General features: G+C 51.6%; 2 protein-coding genes across 2 annotated transcripts; one reads left to right on the top strand and one right to left on the bottom strand.

The window, feature by feature from the left end:
- Positions 1-1,458: 1,458 nt before the first annotated feature.
- On the top strand, positions 1,459-2,562 carry LOC138098463 (uncharacterized). The gene has a single exon (XM_068995031.1). It carries the CDS (start codon positions 1,459-1,461, stop codon positions 2,560-2,562), a length of 1,104 nt encoding a protein of 367 aa, XP_068851132.1.
- A 6,446-nt stretch (positions 2,563-9,008) lies between these two features.
- Positions 9,009-9,512, bottom strand: LOC138098436 (proline-rich protein 9-like). Its single transcript, XM_068995003.1, has one exon. It carries the CDS (start codon positions 9,510-9,512, stop codon positions 9,009-9,011), a length of 504 nt encoding a protein of 167 aa, XP_068851104.1.
- Between the last annotated feature and the right edge of the window lie 5,261 nt (positions 9,513-14,773).

The raw sequence follows: 14,773 nt of genomic DNA, 5'->3' as shown, positions 1-14,773 counted from the left end.
ATACGCAGAGGGTTCTTGGAAAGGAGGGAATTTGTGGGCGTTGGGGCAGCCCGGAAATGGCTCTGGAAGGCAAATTAAGACCGAGTCTAAATCTGAGGGCAATTAAATCCTAAATTAGAACCCTTCCTGAGGCATGGACCAGATGGGATTCCGGATCAGATGGAATTCCGTTGGTTTAGGGACGAATTTCCTGCCTCCAGGGAAGGACACCAAATCCTCTGCCGCCAAATCATTTTTTCCTGTGATTCTGCTGTTTTATAACCAACAAATATTGTTAAAGCTCCTGTCTCATCCAGGAATTCCTTGGGAAAAGGCAGATTTGGGAGCACGAGGGGGCTGCAGGGAGCCAAGAGATGAACATATGTGCTGCCTCATCCATGTCAGGAGCAAGATATTAATTAATTAATTAATTAATCAAGGTCTTATCAGATGTAGAAAAAAGAAAAAGAAAAAAACGGGAAGAGAGGAGTGATCCCGGTCCGGAGGGTGAGGAAGAGAGGAGGGAATTGGCTTTGAGAGGAGCTGGGAAGCACCCAGGGAAGGGAGAAGGAATTTCCCCCTCTCTCTGCCGGGGGAGGAGTTCAAAACGCCCCTTCCAACCCCACTCCTGGAATTCTCACCTTTCATTCCCGCCCTTGGATTTCAAAATAAAAGCGGCGGCGCAGGAATTCCCGAAATCCCGGTGAGCCGCGGAACTGTTCCCGAAGTGTGGGGGAGCGCGGTGGCCCCGGGCGGAGGAATCGGCGCTGACTCAGGGGGTGACGGAGGTGACAATCCCCAAACCCGGGGACGCTTCATCCCCGATAATTCCCCCCAAGGACCGAGCCCGGGCCACCGAAATCCTTGGCGTTGTCGCCGGAGTCGGGGTGAAAGCGGCGCCAGGGGAGGAGTTGTCTCCTGTGAATTTAACCCTCAGCTCGCCGGAGCCTCGAGAAACCTCCCCTGGCGTCCCAAATTCCCGGGAAAAGCTGGAAATCCGGGGGCAAAGCCGCGGGAATGATTTCGGGTTTAGCAATCTGAAACATCCCGCTGTTCCCACATTTTTATTCTTCTTTTTTTCCTGACACACCAAACGCCCTGAAATGTTTGTTTTTAGGGTGGGTTTTGGTGATGTTATTTTGGGCTTTCGGGGCTTTGCGAGCTCCTGTCCGCAATTCCCCAGAACAGAAATAAAAAGGATTTGGGACTTTGGGAAGAGCAGGAGGAAGAGCTGTGAAGTGGAGGGACGAGATCAGAGCTGAAAGAGAGGATGGAAAAGGAGGAATAAATCACAATTCCTTCTGGGAAAACCTAGGGAAGCCCAGGGCAAAGGAGGAAAACTCGGCTTTTTTTTTTTTTTTTCTTTTAATACTTTTTAAAAATATATATATATTCGTGCCACCCTCATCCCGCCGCAGCTCCTTCGGTAACACAAGGAATTCCCACTTCTCTTCCAGGTGATCCCGTTTTCCCGCAGAGATGTCTCTGAACCAGATGCAAATCAAGCAGGAGCTCACGCTGCCCCCTGGCCTGGGCAAAACCCTCCCAAAACAGAGCCCGGAGCCCGTCCCGTGCCCGCCGCAGCATCCCCAAATCCAGGTGTCCGCCCCTTGCCCCGAGCCGCTCCCAGCCGTGGCAAAATGCCCGGAAAAAGCGATTCCAGTGCCAGCTCCGGGCGTGGAACCGGGAAAAGGGGAAGCGCCGGTGGTTGCGGTGCCCCAGTGCCCGCCCCAGTGCCCGCCCCAGGAGCAGCAGCAGCAGCAGCAGCAGCAAACCGAGCTGCCCCCGACATTCCCAGCCGCGCCGTGCCCCGAACCTGCTCCCAGCCTGGAAGGGAAATCCTGCCCGGAACCCACCCCGGGAGCGCTGGAGAAGCAGGAGGCCAAGGAGATCCCGGTTCCGGTGGCTGTTCCCGTTCCCGTTCCCTGCTCCGAGGGTGCAGCGTGCGCCCAGGAGAAGCAACAGTGCAAGGAAATCCCGGTGTCCATCCCAGAAAAACAGGAATGCAAGGAAATCCCGGTGTCCATCCCTGATCCACTCCCTGACCCCGTCCCGTGCGCCCAGGAGAAGCAGCAGTGCAAGGAAATCCCGGTGTCTATCCCAGAGAAGCAGGAATGCAAGGAAATCCCGGTGTCCATCCCAGAAAAGCAGGAATGCAAGGAAATCCCGGTGTCCATCCCAGAAAAGCAGGAATGCAAGGAAATCCCAGTGTCTATCCCAGAAAAACAGGAATGCAAGGAAATCCCGGTGTCCATCCCTGATCCACTCCCTGACCCCGTCCCGTGCGCCCAGGAGAAGCAGCAGTGCAAGGAAATCCCAGTGTCCATCCCAGAAAAGCAGGAATGCAAAGAAACCCCTGTCCCGATCCCAGAGCCACTCCCTGACCCTACACCGTGCTCCCAGGAAAAGCAGGAATGCCAGGAGATCCCGGTGCCCACCCCGTGCCCCCAGGAAAAGCAGGAATGCCAGGAGATCCCGGCGCCCATCCCGGCTCCCTGCCCCGAGCCGGAGCAGCGCTCCCTTCCCGAGAAATTCCCTCCCATGGAGCAGCAGCTGGAGCAGCCCGGCCTGTGGCAGAAGTAGAGGTGAAAATCCCGATCCAGGAGATTTTTTTTTTTCCTCCCTCGCATCCAGAGGTTTTTCCAAGCCTTTTTTGTTGTTGTTGTTGTCTTGAACCCCCTGCAGAGCTTTTGTCAGGAATTCCTTCCAGCCGCCCCTCCCGCTAACGCGTTGTCCTCTACTAACAGCAGGGAATTCCCGTCGGGAATGGCTTCCAGCAGGGTTGTAGTTGTGCCTTCACCTGAATTCCTGCCCTTTTTCCCAATCCCACGGCTTTGGAATGCCCAGAGAACCCCCCCCTCTCCCCCCTCCCCAAAAAAAAAAAAAAAATCACGGAACAAGGCAGGGATCATGAAGTTAAAAAAACAACCCCAAATCCAGGGAAGGGCTCATCCCCTTTTTCCTGCCTTCCTCCCCGGGTTGCAGCTCCCACCTGGAATTCAGGCGGTTTTCCCTCTAAACAACCAGAATCCGCCGCCGAAATGCTCAAAACTTTCCAAATCGGGAGTTAGGGCTGAATATTTGGTGGAATTAAAAATTATCCTTTGGGATCGAGGGTGGGGGGTGAGGAAAGGAAGATTTTTGGGATTGATCTGTAGGAACCCGAGCTCTCTCTCCCCTTGAATTTCCTCGGAGGCGTCAAAGAACAGCTCAGGCCGAGAATATTCCTGGCAAATTTATGGATAATTAACTCCACTCCAGACATGTTTGGAAAGGGATTAACCCCGGGCGTGGCTCGGTCGGGATAAAGGAGGAATCCCAAATCCCACGTGGAGCTGTCTCCATTCCAGCCGGGAATGTTTCGTCCCCGTTGGTGTTGGGGATTTTGTCTCTCGGTTTGATTTTCGGCCGATGTTGGATCCAGGATTTGTTGCACTGTGAAAATTCCACAATAAAAACGGCTTTGAGTACCGAGTTTTGGGAAGTTTTGTTCCGGGTCGGTGGGGAATTTGATACCAATTTTATACCAGGTTTTGGGGATTTTTATGCCAAGTTTTGGGAATTTTATGCTAAGTTTTGGGAGATTTTTATGCCAAGTTTGGGGGATTTTTATATCAAATCGTGGGGATTTCTATATCAAGTTTTGGGGATTTTTATTCCAAGTTGTGGCGATTTTAATTCAAAATTGTAGGGATTTTAATGCCAAGTTTTGGGGATTTTTATACCAAGTTTTGGGGATTTTTGTGCCAAATTGTGGGGATTTTTATTCAAAGTTGTGAGGGTTTCTATACCAAGTTTTGGGGATTTTTATACCAGGTTTTGGAGATTTTTGTTCCAAGTTTGGGGATTTTTATGGCAAATGGTGGGGATTTTTATTCAAAGTTGTGGGGATTTCTATACTAAGTTTGGGGGATTTTTATGCCAAGTTGTGGGGATTTTTATACCAAATCGTGGGGATTTTTACATCAATTTTAAGGGGGTTTTGTACCAAGTTATGGGGATTTTTATACCAAATCGTGGGGAGTTTTATGCCAAGTTTGGAGGATTTTTGTTCCAAGTTGTGAGGATTTCTAATGGCTTCTCCGGAGCAAGAAACAGCTTCTGTTCAATGTTACAAAAGTCCAGAGATTCTTTTCCTCTCTAAATCCACAGACGGGCCATGCCTGGTGTTTGTGTGTGTTTCAAGTTGATTTTTTGGGGGGGAAAAATAAAAGAGAAAGAGCAGCAAAGATGGGGAAAAAGCGACAACAAAACCATCAGGAAGCAGCCACGAGGTCATTCCATCATTTTATTGCACCACATCCCAAACTGAATTCGGAATTAAAGCAGCCCCACGATTTCTTTTTCACTCTTATTGGCGTTATTTGAACTTAATTAACCGCGTCTCGTTATGAGGCAATTTCTGCTGGCGAGCAAAGGAGGTGGCTGCACATTCCCGGGAGCCAGGAGAGGTGGGAAAAGCAGCGTTTGGGATTCGGGATCGGCATCTTGGAGGGTTTTACTTCTGCTTGGGGCACTGCTGCTGCTGCTGCTGCTGGGGGAGGCTCTTCACGCCGGCCTTGGTCTGGCCTTTGGAGGCCTGGCTTTGCTGCACCCCCTTGGCAGCAGCCCCACACTTCTCCTGGCACTGGGGAGGGATCTGCTGCTGCTGCTTCTGCTGCTGGGACATCCTGGAAAAGGCCTGGAATTTAAAAGCAGGGAGAGAATGGAGCGATTTTTAAGCCCGGCCTAAATTTGCCGTTTCGGGCTGTGGAGGTTTCAGGCGGTGCCTCAGCTTCGAGATCGACACAATTTAAAGTTAATCCTGGAGCCAAACCAGGCAGCTGCTGGGATTAAACCCCTGAGGACGCCGCAGTTCAGCCCCAATTTTGGGGAGTTCCGTTTCCTGGCCCTTATTGGGGTTTTTTTGGATCCCATCCCATTCTCTACGGGATCGGCAGCTCTGTGAGGGATCAGGGAATAACTGTGCCTAAAACGAGGATCAGAGGCCAGTTAGACCCAGCCTAACAGAGCCAGGAAAAGGCTGCAGAGCTGAGGAGAAGACAAATGGCACGAGGGGTTTTCCTTCCTCCCCTCTGCTCATGTTTTCCTGGAATTTCAACTTTAAAAAGCCCAGAAAAAAAAAAAAGCAGATTTGGAGGAAAATGGAACTCAAGGAGAAGCTCGAAGAAAAGCAGGAGAAGAGGAGCAGAAAACTGGAAAAGTCTCAGGATTGGGAGTTTTGACAGGGAAAAATCCTTTGATACCAATCCCAATATTTGATAATATTCTCAATATTTGATAATATTCCCAATATTTGATACCAATCCCAATATTTGATAGCAATCCCAATATTTGATAATATTCCCAGTATTTGATACCAGTCCCAGTATTTGATAATATTCCTAATATTTTATAATATTCCCAATATTTGATAATATTCACAATATTTGATACCAATCCCAATATTTGATACCAATCCCAATATTTTATAATATTCCCATAATTTGATAATATTCCCAATATTTGATACCAATCCCAATATTTGATAATATTCTCAATATTTGGTAATATTCCCGATATTTGATACTAATCCCAATATTTTATAATATTCCCAATATTTGATAGCAATTTTTGGAACCACCACGTCCCTGCCCAGCTCCTTGAGACCCTCAGAGCAGGAGCCACACCCAGGGCCATGAAATTTGGGTGGATTGAGGATTTTATCCAGGGAATCGGAACCGGGATCCCTGGAAATCCAGGAGGCTGCAGAACCCTGTGCCCACGGATGCCAACCTTTGGTTATCCACGGGATTCTCACCAGTTCGGAAAAAGTTATCTCGGGGTTCCTCTCCAAAGAGTCCCAAACCACCATCCAGAAATTCCCCAAATTCCTTGATGTGCTTTTTCCACCCGTGCAAGCAGAACTTTGGAGGAGAAGACAACTCAAGATCGGGAAAGAAAAGCGCGAAAAATCCCTTTTTTTTTTTTTTCCTGATGCCAGGGCACCAAAATCCCTCACCCTGGCAGCGAAAGGAGCAGGGAAGGACTCACCTGGCGCGTCCTGCTCGAGGAGGGAGGCAAGGAGAAGCCGCTGCAGGTGTGGAGCTTCCCGAAGGAGAGGCTTTTATATCCCTGTGGGGGAGCTGATGACTCCAGCCTAAACTCGGTGACCAGAATCTTTCACAACCAGAACCGGCTCCGCTCCCACCCCCTGGACCTCAGTCAAAGTCTGGGACAGATCCCTGCTCTCCCGGCTGTGGGGGGTTGGGTGTTTTTCACGGAAGGCACACCCAGGGCTGCTCATCACGGGATAATTTATTAATAATTTGCCTCGTCCCCGTCCTGGGCAGAGATCCCACAAAGAACCGGGAGTTGGGACCGCTCCCATCCGCTCGGGAATGAATTTTAGGGATCCTTTTGGTCTGAGTGGGGTTGGGAATCTCTCGCAGCTCCTGGGATCCCAGTTTTGAGCTCGGTGATTCTGGATTTTGCTGCTTCCCTTCTCTAATTGCCATCCCAAAAAGGGGAATGAAACATTTTATTTTCCCAAGAAATCAGGAAGATTTTCCCTGATTTTTCCTTCCACTTCCCCCAAGATTTTCCCTGATTTTTCCTTCCACTTCCCCCAAGATTTTCCCTGATTTTTCCTTCCACTTTCCTGCACCTTTTCACTGGACAACTTCATTTTTCATGGATTTCATCCCTTTTTTACCCACTCTGGCTTTAGTTCACTGAAGCTGTGGCAGAATTCCCTTTTGTTTCCCTGGGGATGGATCTGTGCTGCAGGAAAATTTTGATCCCCTGGGAATTTTTCCAAGGAAGGAAAAGAGGAAAAGGCCCTGTGGGGTCACAGCTTTGGGAATTACAGCCCTGTCCCGTTCAGGAATGTGGGAGAGGTGGAAAAATCCAGAATCCCAGAATTGTTGAGGTTGGAAAAGATCTCCAAGGTCATGGAGTCCAACCTTTGGCCAATCCCCACCTCAGCATCGTGTCCCCTTCTCCAGCCACATCCTGCTCTTTCCACAGGAAAATTCCCAAAAAATCTCTGGGTTTTTTTCCCAAAAACCTCTGGCTGTTTTTCCGAAAAATCTCTGGGTTTTTTCCCAAAAATCTCTGGCTTTTTTTCCCAAAAATCTCTGGCTGTTCTTCCCAACAACCCTTGTGTGCCTCCATCGTTATCCAGCTGTTGGTGTCGGATCATCCACATCACCCCCTGATTTTCCAGGCTCCTCCACCTCGGCCCTGATGAAATATCCCTAATTTATTGCAAATATCCCGGGAATTCCAGCAATTCCCGGCGCTGACCACAGCTGCATTGGAGAGCCGTGTGTCAACACCTTTTCCTCCTGGCTCAGAAGCAGCGGGAGCACAGCAGGTCCCTCCTGCCACTTCCTCTGGATTTTCCAGGTGCTCCCACGATCCCCGTTCCCAGGGAGAGCAGGGGAAATTCCAGATGATGGATTGGGATGAGGGGGCTCCAAAATCAGGTCATTCATGGATCGCAGGAGCTCCACATGGTTCCTGACTTAAACCTTTGCCAGGCCTTCACGAGGCCACAGAATTGGCACCCCAGAGCTTGGATCCCCAAAGGTTTGGGTTCCTCGGAGATGCAAATTCCTCGTTTCCCCATCGTTTTCCTGGGAATATCCAGTCCAGGTGTGTTCAGGTGTAGGGGTTGGTTTTTTTCCCACGATTCCTGACTAAAAGCCTTTTCCCCCCATTTCCTTACTGTCAGCTTTTCCACGCCCCCACGAGGACACAAAAGTGGCATCTCCGAGGCACTCCTGAGGCAGAGCTTGGATCCCCAAAGGTTTGGGTTCCTCAGGAGGAACCCGAGGTGCAAATTCCTCATTTCCCCATCGTTTTCCCCATCATTTCTGCTCCTGCTCTCCGCAGGCGAGCTCAGGTGTTTGCCTTCCCCATTCTTTGCCTCCCCTGATCCCCGTCTGAGGGTGTCACCTCCTGGTGTCACCTCCTGGTGTCGACAGCAAGGGACACAAAGAGGAACCTGCTCCTCGCCTCCCCACCTGCACATTACAAAGGCGATTTGGAAACAACGTTGGCACACACCTGAGCGTAAATATCTCCCTTTTCTTCTCCAGATTAGATGCTCCCCACCCTTCCCATAATGAGGGGGTAGGTGGGGAGCAATTTCAGCATTCCCAGACATGGAAATGGGGCGGCCAGAACGGAGCCGGAGATGAAGAAAGCCACAGGAGCAATCTGGGACACAGCGGGAGCTTTATCACAGAAATTTGGGAGGTTTTTATGGGTTTAACTCCCTCCAGACAATAGGGTGGCCTTCAGCTTCAAACTTATCCCAAATAAAGATGGATTTGTATTTATTTAAAATGTTATTGGGCTTTTCAGATGTTCAATTCCTTCTGCATTAATTTAAGGCTTTCTTCCACTTAAATTCACCTTTTAACGGTTCCTAGGATTTGTCTCCAAAACCCCAAGCTGTGAAGACCAAAATTCTGTCTGAAAATCAAATTTCTATCAATATTTTCAAAGGTGTCTCAGAATAGAATTGACCAGATGATGAGTTCCTTCTAGAATGGCTCCGTATCAAAATCCTTTTTACTTCAGGCACAAAACCTTCCCCAACCACTTTTGCAAGTGGAATTTAAGGAAGATATTTTGGGGTCTGAAGACGTGGAAAAGGGGAGAAGAAAGACAAAAGACACCTGGTGCCATCGATGGTCAATTTTTATTGCTGCATAAAGAATTTGCAAGACGGGGAAGAGACAAGAGGAGAAGGGAAGAGGAAAAGCGTCGATGTCTTCCACCACCAGCTGCTGACAGCACTTCCCGAGATTCCCAACGTTAAAATATCGGGAACGCCCGAGGAAAAACACCAGCGCAGCAGGAGAAGAAGTGAAAACACAGGAAACACTCAGAGAGAAAACATTTTCCAAGGCGAAGAAAAGGTGGGATAATCACAAGAGGTCTCGTTACGTTGCCGATGCGTCCGCGCCGTGTTTTCCATCCCGGACCCCGCGGATTCGACCCTTCACGGGGTCACGGGGATCAGGCCCGGACTGGGATCAGCAGGGGCGGGAGCAGACGGGCTCCAGGCACACGGCCTCGCACGACTCCACGCACTTGGTGCTGCACTCCTCGGCCTGGCACTGCTCCACGCACTTGGTGACGCACTGGGGGGCGCAGGGCTCCGGGCACTGGGCTGGGCACTGCGGGGCGCAGACGTCCACGCACTGTGGGGCGCAGACCTCGACGCACTGGGTGGCACAGGGCTTGGCGCAGACGTCCACGCACTGCGGGGCACAGACCTCGACGCACTGGGTGGCACAGGGCTTGGCGCAGACGTCCACGCACTGCGGGGCGCAGCTGGTGGCGCACTGGGTGGCACAGGGCTCCACGCACTGGGTGGCACAGCTGGTGGCACAGCTGGTGGCACAGCTGGTGGCGCAGGGGGCCTGGCAGACCTCGACGCACTGCGTGGCGCAGGGCTCCACGCACTTGGCGCCCTTCTGCAGGCAGATGGGCGGCGGCAGGCAGGGCTGCTTGCACTGCTCGTAGTAGTACGACATCCTGGGGAGGTGCCGGGGCAGCGGGGAAGAGCTGGGAAAAGAAGCTGGGAAAGAGACAAAAACAATCACGGGTGTTGGTGGGCGGTGATCGAGGCACCATTCGCGCCGTGAGGGCTCGGGGGGTTTGGTGTTCGGCTGAGGGAGGGAATGTTGGGAAAATCTGCCGGCGTCAAGGATTTCTGGATTCTGGAGTTGGAAGGGACCCACAAGGATCCTCGAGTCCAGTGAGCGGCCCCTACAGGGATCAAAGGCATGAGCTCGCTGTTGGGAGCACCGTGGGCTGGGCTGATCCCAGGGTGCTGATGGAATTAATGGTGCCAGAGGATCCCTTCCTTCACTGGGAGCCTCAAGCCATAAATCCTGAATTTTATGGGATTGCCCAGAATTAAACTTTGTGGAAGCCATAACATGAAAATTCCTTATTTCCTTATTTTCTCAGCTGTTCCAGGGCTTATCTCTTCCTTATCAGATCCTCATGCCCACCAGGACGTGTCCCTCATGCTGGGAATTCCCAACCACAAAGTCCAGAGGCCACAAATCCCACCATGGAATCATGGAATGGTTTGGGCTGGGAGGGATCTTAAAGATATCTCGTTCCAACCCACTGCCACCAGACCAAGCTGCTCCAAGACCTGTCCAACCTGGCCTTGGACACTTTCAGGGATGGGGAATCCATGGAATAACCTGGGCCAGGGCCTCACCGCCCTCACAGTTTCTTCCCAATATCCAATCTAAATTTCCCATATTTTACTCTCAATTCTTTCTCCCGTGTCCTGTCCCTGCAGTTCCTGAGGAAAATCCCTCTCCAGCTTCCCTGGAGCCCCTGCAGATCCTGGATCTGAGGTCTCCACAGGCTGAGCATTCCCAGCTCTCCCATCCTGAAGGTCCTCGGGATCCTGGGACGTCACCGGAGTTGTCCCAGAATTAATGGGGCTCATCCTTCCACGGGGGAAGGGTTGGCCCAGAGGCTGCAGCTCCCATTTCCAGCTCATTTCCTCCTCTTGCCTTCTCCCAGAGGTCTCCCCTGGCTTTGCCCACAGGAATCCTGCAGCTCCCTCCTTCTGGATAAAGCTTCTTCCCACCCATCCGGTTTGAAGTCCCAGGAGCTCCTCCGTGGCATCCATTAATTTATTTCATTCCCAGCCTTAATGAGGCAGGAACAAATTAACCAGGACGGAACAGGAGGGAGGAGAAGAGGCAGCCACAGTCTTGGAGGAGGTGACATTTCCAAGCTGCTCCAGGCAGAGCCGACACTAAATAAAATCCCCAATTCCAGCACAAATCCCAGAAGAGAAGCACGGGAGCCAAGCTCTCCCGTGACGAGGAATGAACTCTCTTTTCCACAAGATATCCTGATAAAGATTCCCTGATCAAGCCAAGGAGGACTTACCGGGTCACCGGTCCTGGCGAGCGACGGAGAAGCCAAAGGAACTGGCGGGAGCCTCCAAATCCAAACCTTTTATACGCCCGGAGTGGCGTCAGCTCCGGAAATGCGGGAGCCCAGGGGGATGGACAAGTGACCACAAACTGCCCCAGCAGGCTCCACCTCCACATGCTTGGCATGTTTGTTTGCATCCTAATTTTTGGTGGAAGCCCTCTTCCAGGAAAGCAGGTGATGCTGAGCCGGCCCCGCTCCCACCCCGCTCATGCGATTCCCAACGGGAATGGCGGAGTCATCACAAAAAAAAAAAAAAAGAAACCCAGCAGGTGCTGAATTAATTGGTTTTCAGAAAGGGATTTAACGAGCTGGGATGTTTCCACAGCCTTATTTCCATAAATGTCGGGGTGATAGCTGGGGTTTTTCCAACATGGGATGGCTGTTATTAGGGAAGATGGATAATTAATTGGATTTGCTATGAGAAATACCCCGTCCTAATTCTCATGGAAAGACACAGCCAATCCTCCAGTGCTCCCACAAAACCCTGAGGTCCCTGTTTTCCTGATAAATTAAATTACTTCATTCATCCAACCCGTTTCTCTCTGGGAATTAACACCGTCCACGCTTGGAAATTCCAATGGGGACACGACTCCAGTTCCTTTGAGGACATTTTCAAGCCGTTCCAGGCTCATTCTAAAGACATTTTTCCCTCCCAGGCAAGTGCAGAAAGCTCCACTTTAAGTGGGATTTAGGCCCAGGATACAATTTTTATTGAAGTTTTGCTGATTATGGGAAACCCTTCTTTCCAAATATTCCAATCCCAGAGGTGGGAACGTGACCATCACAGAAATGCTAAATAGGAAAAAAAACCCAAAACCAACAAAGCCAGCACGAGCAGCACGTCCTGTTTACATCCCAAAGCCGGAGTCTCCCAGAGAATTCCGGGCATCAGCCCCGGCTCCTTCCCACCGGGAATTCCAGCCGGAGCTGACGGATCTCCACGGTTTTTGCCACCTCATGGGTGGCTCAGCTTTTCCACAGGCTCGGCTCCTCACGTGCAACTTCTCCCCCTGCTCCGGAGGCTCCGCTGCCCTGGAGGCTTTTCCGGGGATAAATTGGGGCTTGCAGAGTGTGGTTTGCTCGTCTTAAACACCTCCTTTGCCACGGGAGGAGAAACTGCACCCAGCAGACCTCGGATTTGGGAGCTGAATTTTTAGGCAGATGAATCCCTCCTCATTTTCTCCTCCTGGAGATGCTGGGAGTGGGAATTCATCCCCAGAGCAGCTTCCGACCCTTATCTTCCCGAGGGATATCCCACATTCTGGTTGGAAGAGCTCCTCATTATCTCCTCAGGCTCCGGGCTCACCTCAAAACCATCTCTGAGAACCGGTCCTGCACCTCCCTTTCTACCCTGAGTTATTTTACACCTGGTTGTTACCTTTGATTAGAGAGAAATTGGGGCCTTCCAAAAGTGGGCATTTTGGGAGACGTAAATGGATCCGCGCTTCCAACACGTGGGAACGTCACGGGGTTGGATTGTTATCCCTAATTACTCTCATTTGGGAATCTCCATTACATTTACGGGCAATTGGAGTCATTGGAGTCGTCACGTTGGTGTCGGTGAGTCAGGACCCCGCAGCCACGTCCTTTGGTGGCTCCCGTGACTCGTCCCGGAGCGGGTCGGGTGTTCCGGAGGGAATTCCACGGGGGCAGCGCCCCCCATTCCAAGTGTCCGGTCCCATCTTGTGCTGAAAGGCCAAAGATTTTGCAGGATCCCAAAATCCCTGAGGTTGGGAAAGATCTCCCAGAGCATCGAGTCCAAGCTGTGCCTGGTCCCCACCTGGACACCCAAACCAACGTCCAGGGATCCCTCGGACACCTCCAGGGATGGCCACTCCAACCCTCCCTGGGCAGCCCCTCCCAAGGCCTGGCCGCCCTTTCCAGGAGGGATTTTCCCAAATATCCACCCTGAGCCTCCCCTGGCACAGCTCGAGGCCGTTCCCTCTTGTCCTGGCCCCGTTCCCTGCGATCAGATCCCAAATCCCCCCTGGAAGAGCCCCAAATTCCCTCTGGATTCCCCTTTTTCTTTGGGATGACCCCACCCCCTGCTCCCTCAGGACTCTCCATTCCCTTCTCCTGCAGCTCCAGCCCCGCTCCCATCCCTGGCCCCGCTCCAGCTCCTCCAGGTCCCACTTTCCAGGTCTGGAACGGGGTTGAGGTCCAACCCTTCCAATCCCGTGCAGGATTCCCATTTTCCCAAGCAAGAAGAGGAATTTTTTTCTGTGTGCTTCTGAGTGATTCCCACAGAAATCAGGGATTCTCCCCAATTTCCTGCCCATACCCTCCACACCTGGTCACAGTTAAACCTCCCGGGCCTTCATCAGACCCAACTTCCCTCTCTCCTCATTCCCGCAAGGTCCAGGGGAAGGTGGGAAGCTCCGAGCCCGAACCCAGGGCAGCTTCCAGGTGGCTCCAGGAATCCTGGAATTGCTGGGATACCAGGAGGATGAGTGGAGGGGACAATTAAGCCTCACATGGACACGAGCGGCTCCTTCAGTCCGTGCCTGAGGGACAATTCGGATCCAGCCGTGATATCATCGCTCCTGGGGCCCGGAGGAACCCAAATCCCATCGTCCCGGCCTCTTTTCCTGTTTACTCCGGAAGGTGAGCGCTCAGCGAAGAATGACAACGAGCACCCGAGTCATTAAATCTGGGAATTAAATCTGGGAAGGAGGAATTGGCTGCGGTTACAGGGGGGAAAAAAAATTCCTCACCGCTTTTATCTCTTTGCCTTCGCGGTGCTGCAGGTGTTCGCTTGGATTGCCTCAAGTTTTCCAGGAAAAATCTCTGGATTTCCTCTGGAATTTTTCTTTTTTAATTTTAGTGGAGAAAATTGTTTTGACCCCCAAGGGAATTTTAGAGCTCGGAGAATTCACCTGACAGAGGAACCAGGGGGATTCTACACCATTTTCTTACAGTGAGCAGCAATTTTCCGCCTGTTTTTAATCTCATGGATGTAGAATAAACACCTGGGTGCTCAGGGAGGAAGAATTCCCGGGTTTTTTATTCTTCCTACAGCACCGCCTGGAAATGATGTTTCTGCTCTCTGCTGCTCGGAGGCCATTTCAAATCTGAATTTTATGCACACGTGAAGGATTAAATATCCTGCCAGCACCACACCAGAAGGGAAAAATCTTTTCCAAAAGCCATTTTTTTTTTCCACCTATAATTTATTTCCCAGAATTCTGGGGGCTTTGGCAGCAGGAGCCAAGGAAATCGTTGCTTGCAGAGAATTTTAATGAATTTGAAAGGAGTTTTGGAGTCAAAATCCCACCCCACAGAGAGCATTTGTGCCCCAGCCCGCTGGGAGAGGAGGAACCGGAGGAGCTGCGAGGGTGGAGCTCGCAGGTTGTCACCGACCTGGGGCCTTGGGGGCATCTCCAGAGGAGCCGGTGGCTGCTCCCAGACGGTGCCGCCCCGTCTGCCGCCGCCCCCGCTCCTCCCGCCCGCATTCCAAGCGGGATTTGCTCCGCCAAACCCTCCCCGGGCCCGGCTCCCCGCTGGAAACCCGCGGAGCGCAGCCCTGGCAGTCCCCGGGGCCCGGCCCCAGTCCCGGGGGAAGGATTTGGGGATTTGGGGCTGAGGAGGGAGCGAGGGAGCTCTGGGGGAGCGGCTTGGAAAAGTCCCCTTTTTTGGGGTTTCCAGGTCTTTTTGCAGCCCGTGGGAATGAGCTGGGATGTCAGACATTGATCTGGGATATCAGATATTGATCTGGGATGTCAGATATTGATCTGGGATATCAGATATTGAGCTGGGATATCAGGTATTGATCTGGGATATCAGATATTGATCTGGGATGTCACACATTGATCTGGGATGTCAC

The sequence above is a fragment of the Aphelocoma coerulescens genome, chromosome 25, assembly GCF_041296385.1.
Source record: "Aphelocoma coerulescens isolate FSJ_1873_10779 chromosome 25, UR_Acoe_1.0, whole genome shotgun sequence".
Classification (NCBI taxonomy): Eukaryota; Metazoa; Chordata; class Aves; order Passeriformes; family Corvidae; genus Aphelocoma; species Aphelocoma coerulescens.
Note: the sequence above shows the minus strand (reverse complement) of the source record. Positions and strands in the feature narration are given on the sequence as shown.

Coding starts and splice junctions, on each gene's coding strand:
- LOC138098436 (XM_068995003.1), bottom strand. CDS start 9,512: ATGTCGTACTACTACGAGCAGTGCAAGCAGCCCTGCCTGCCGCCGCCC.
- LOC138098463 (XM_068995031.1), top strand. CDS start 1,459: ATGTCTCTGAACCAGATGCAAATCAAGCAGGAGCTCACGCTGCCCCCT.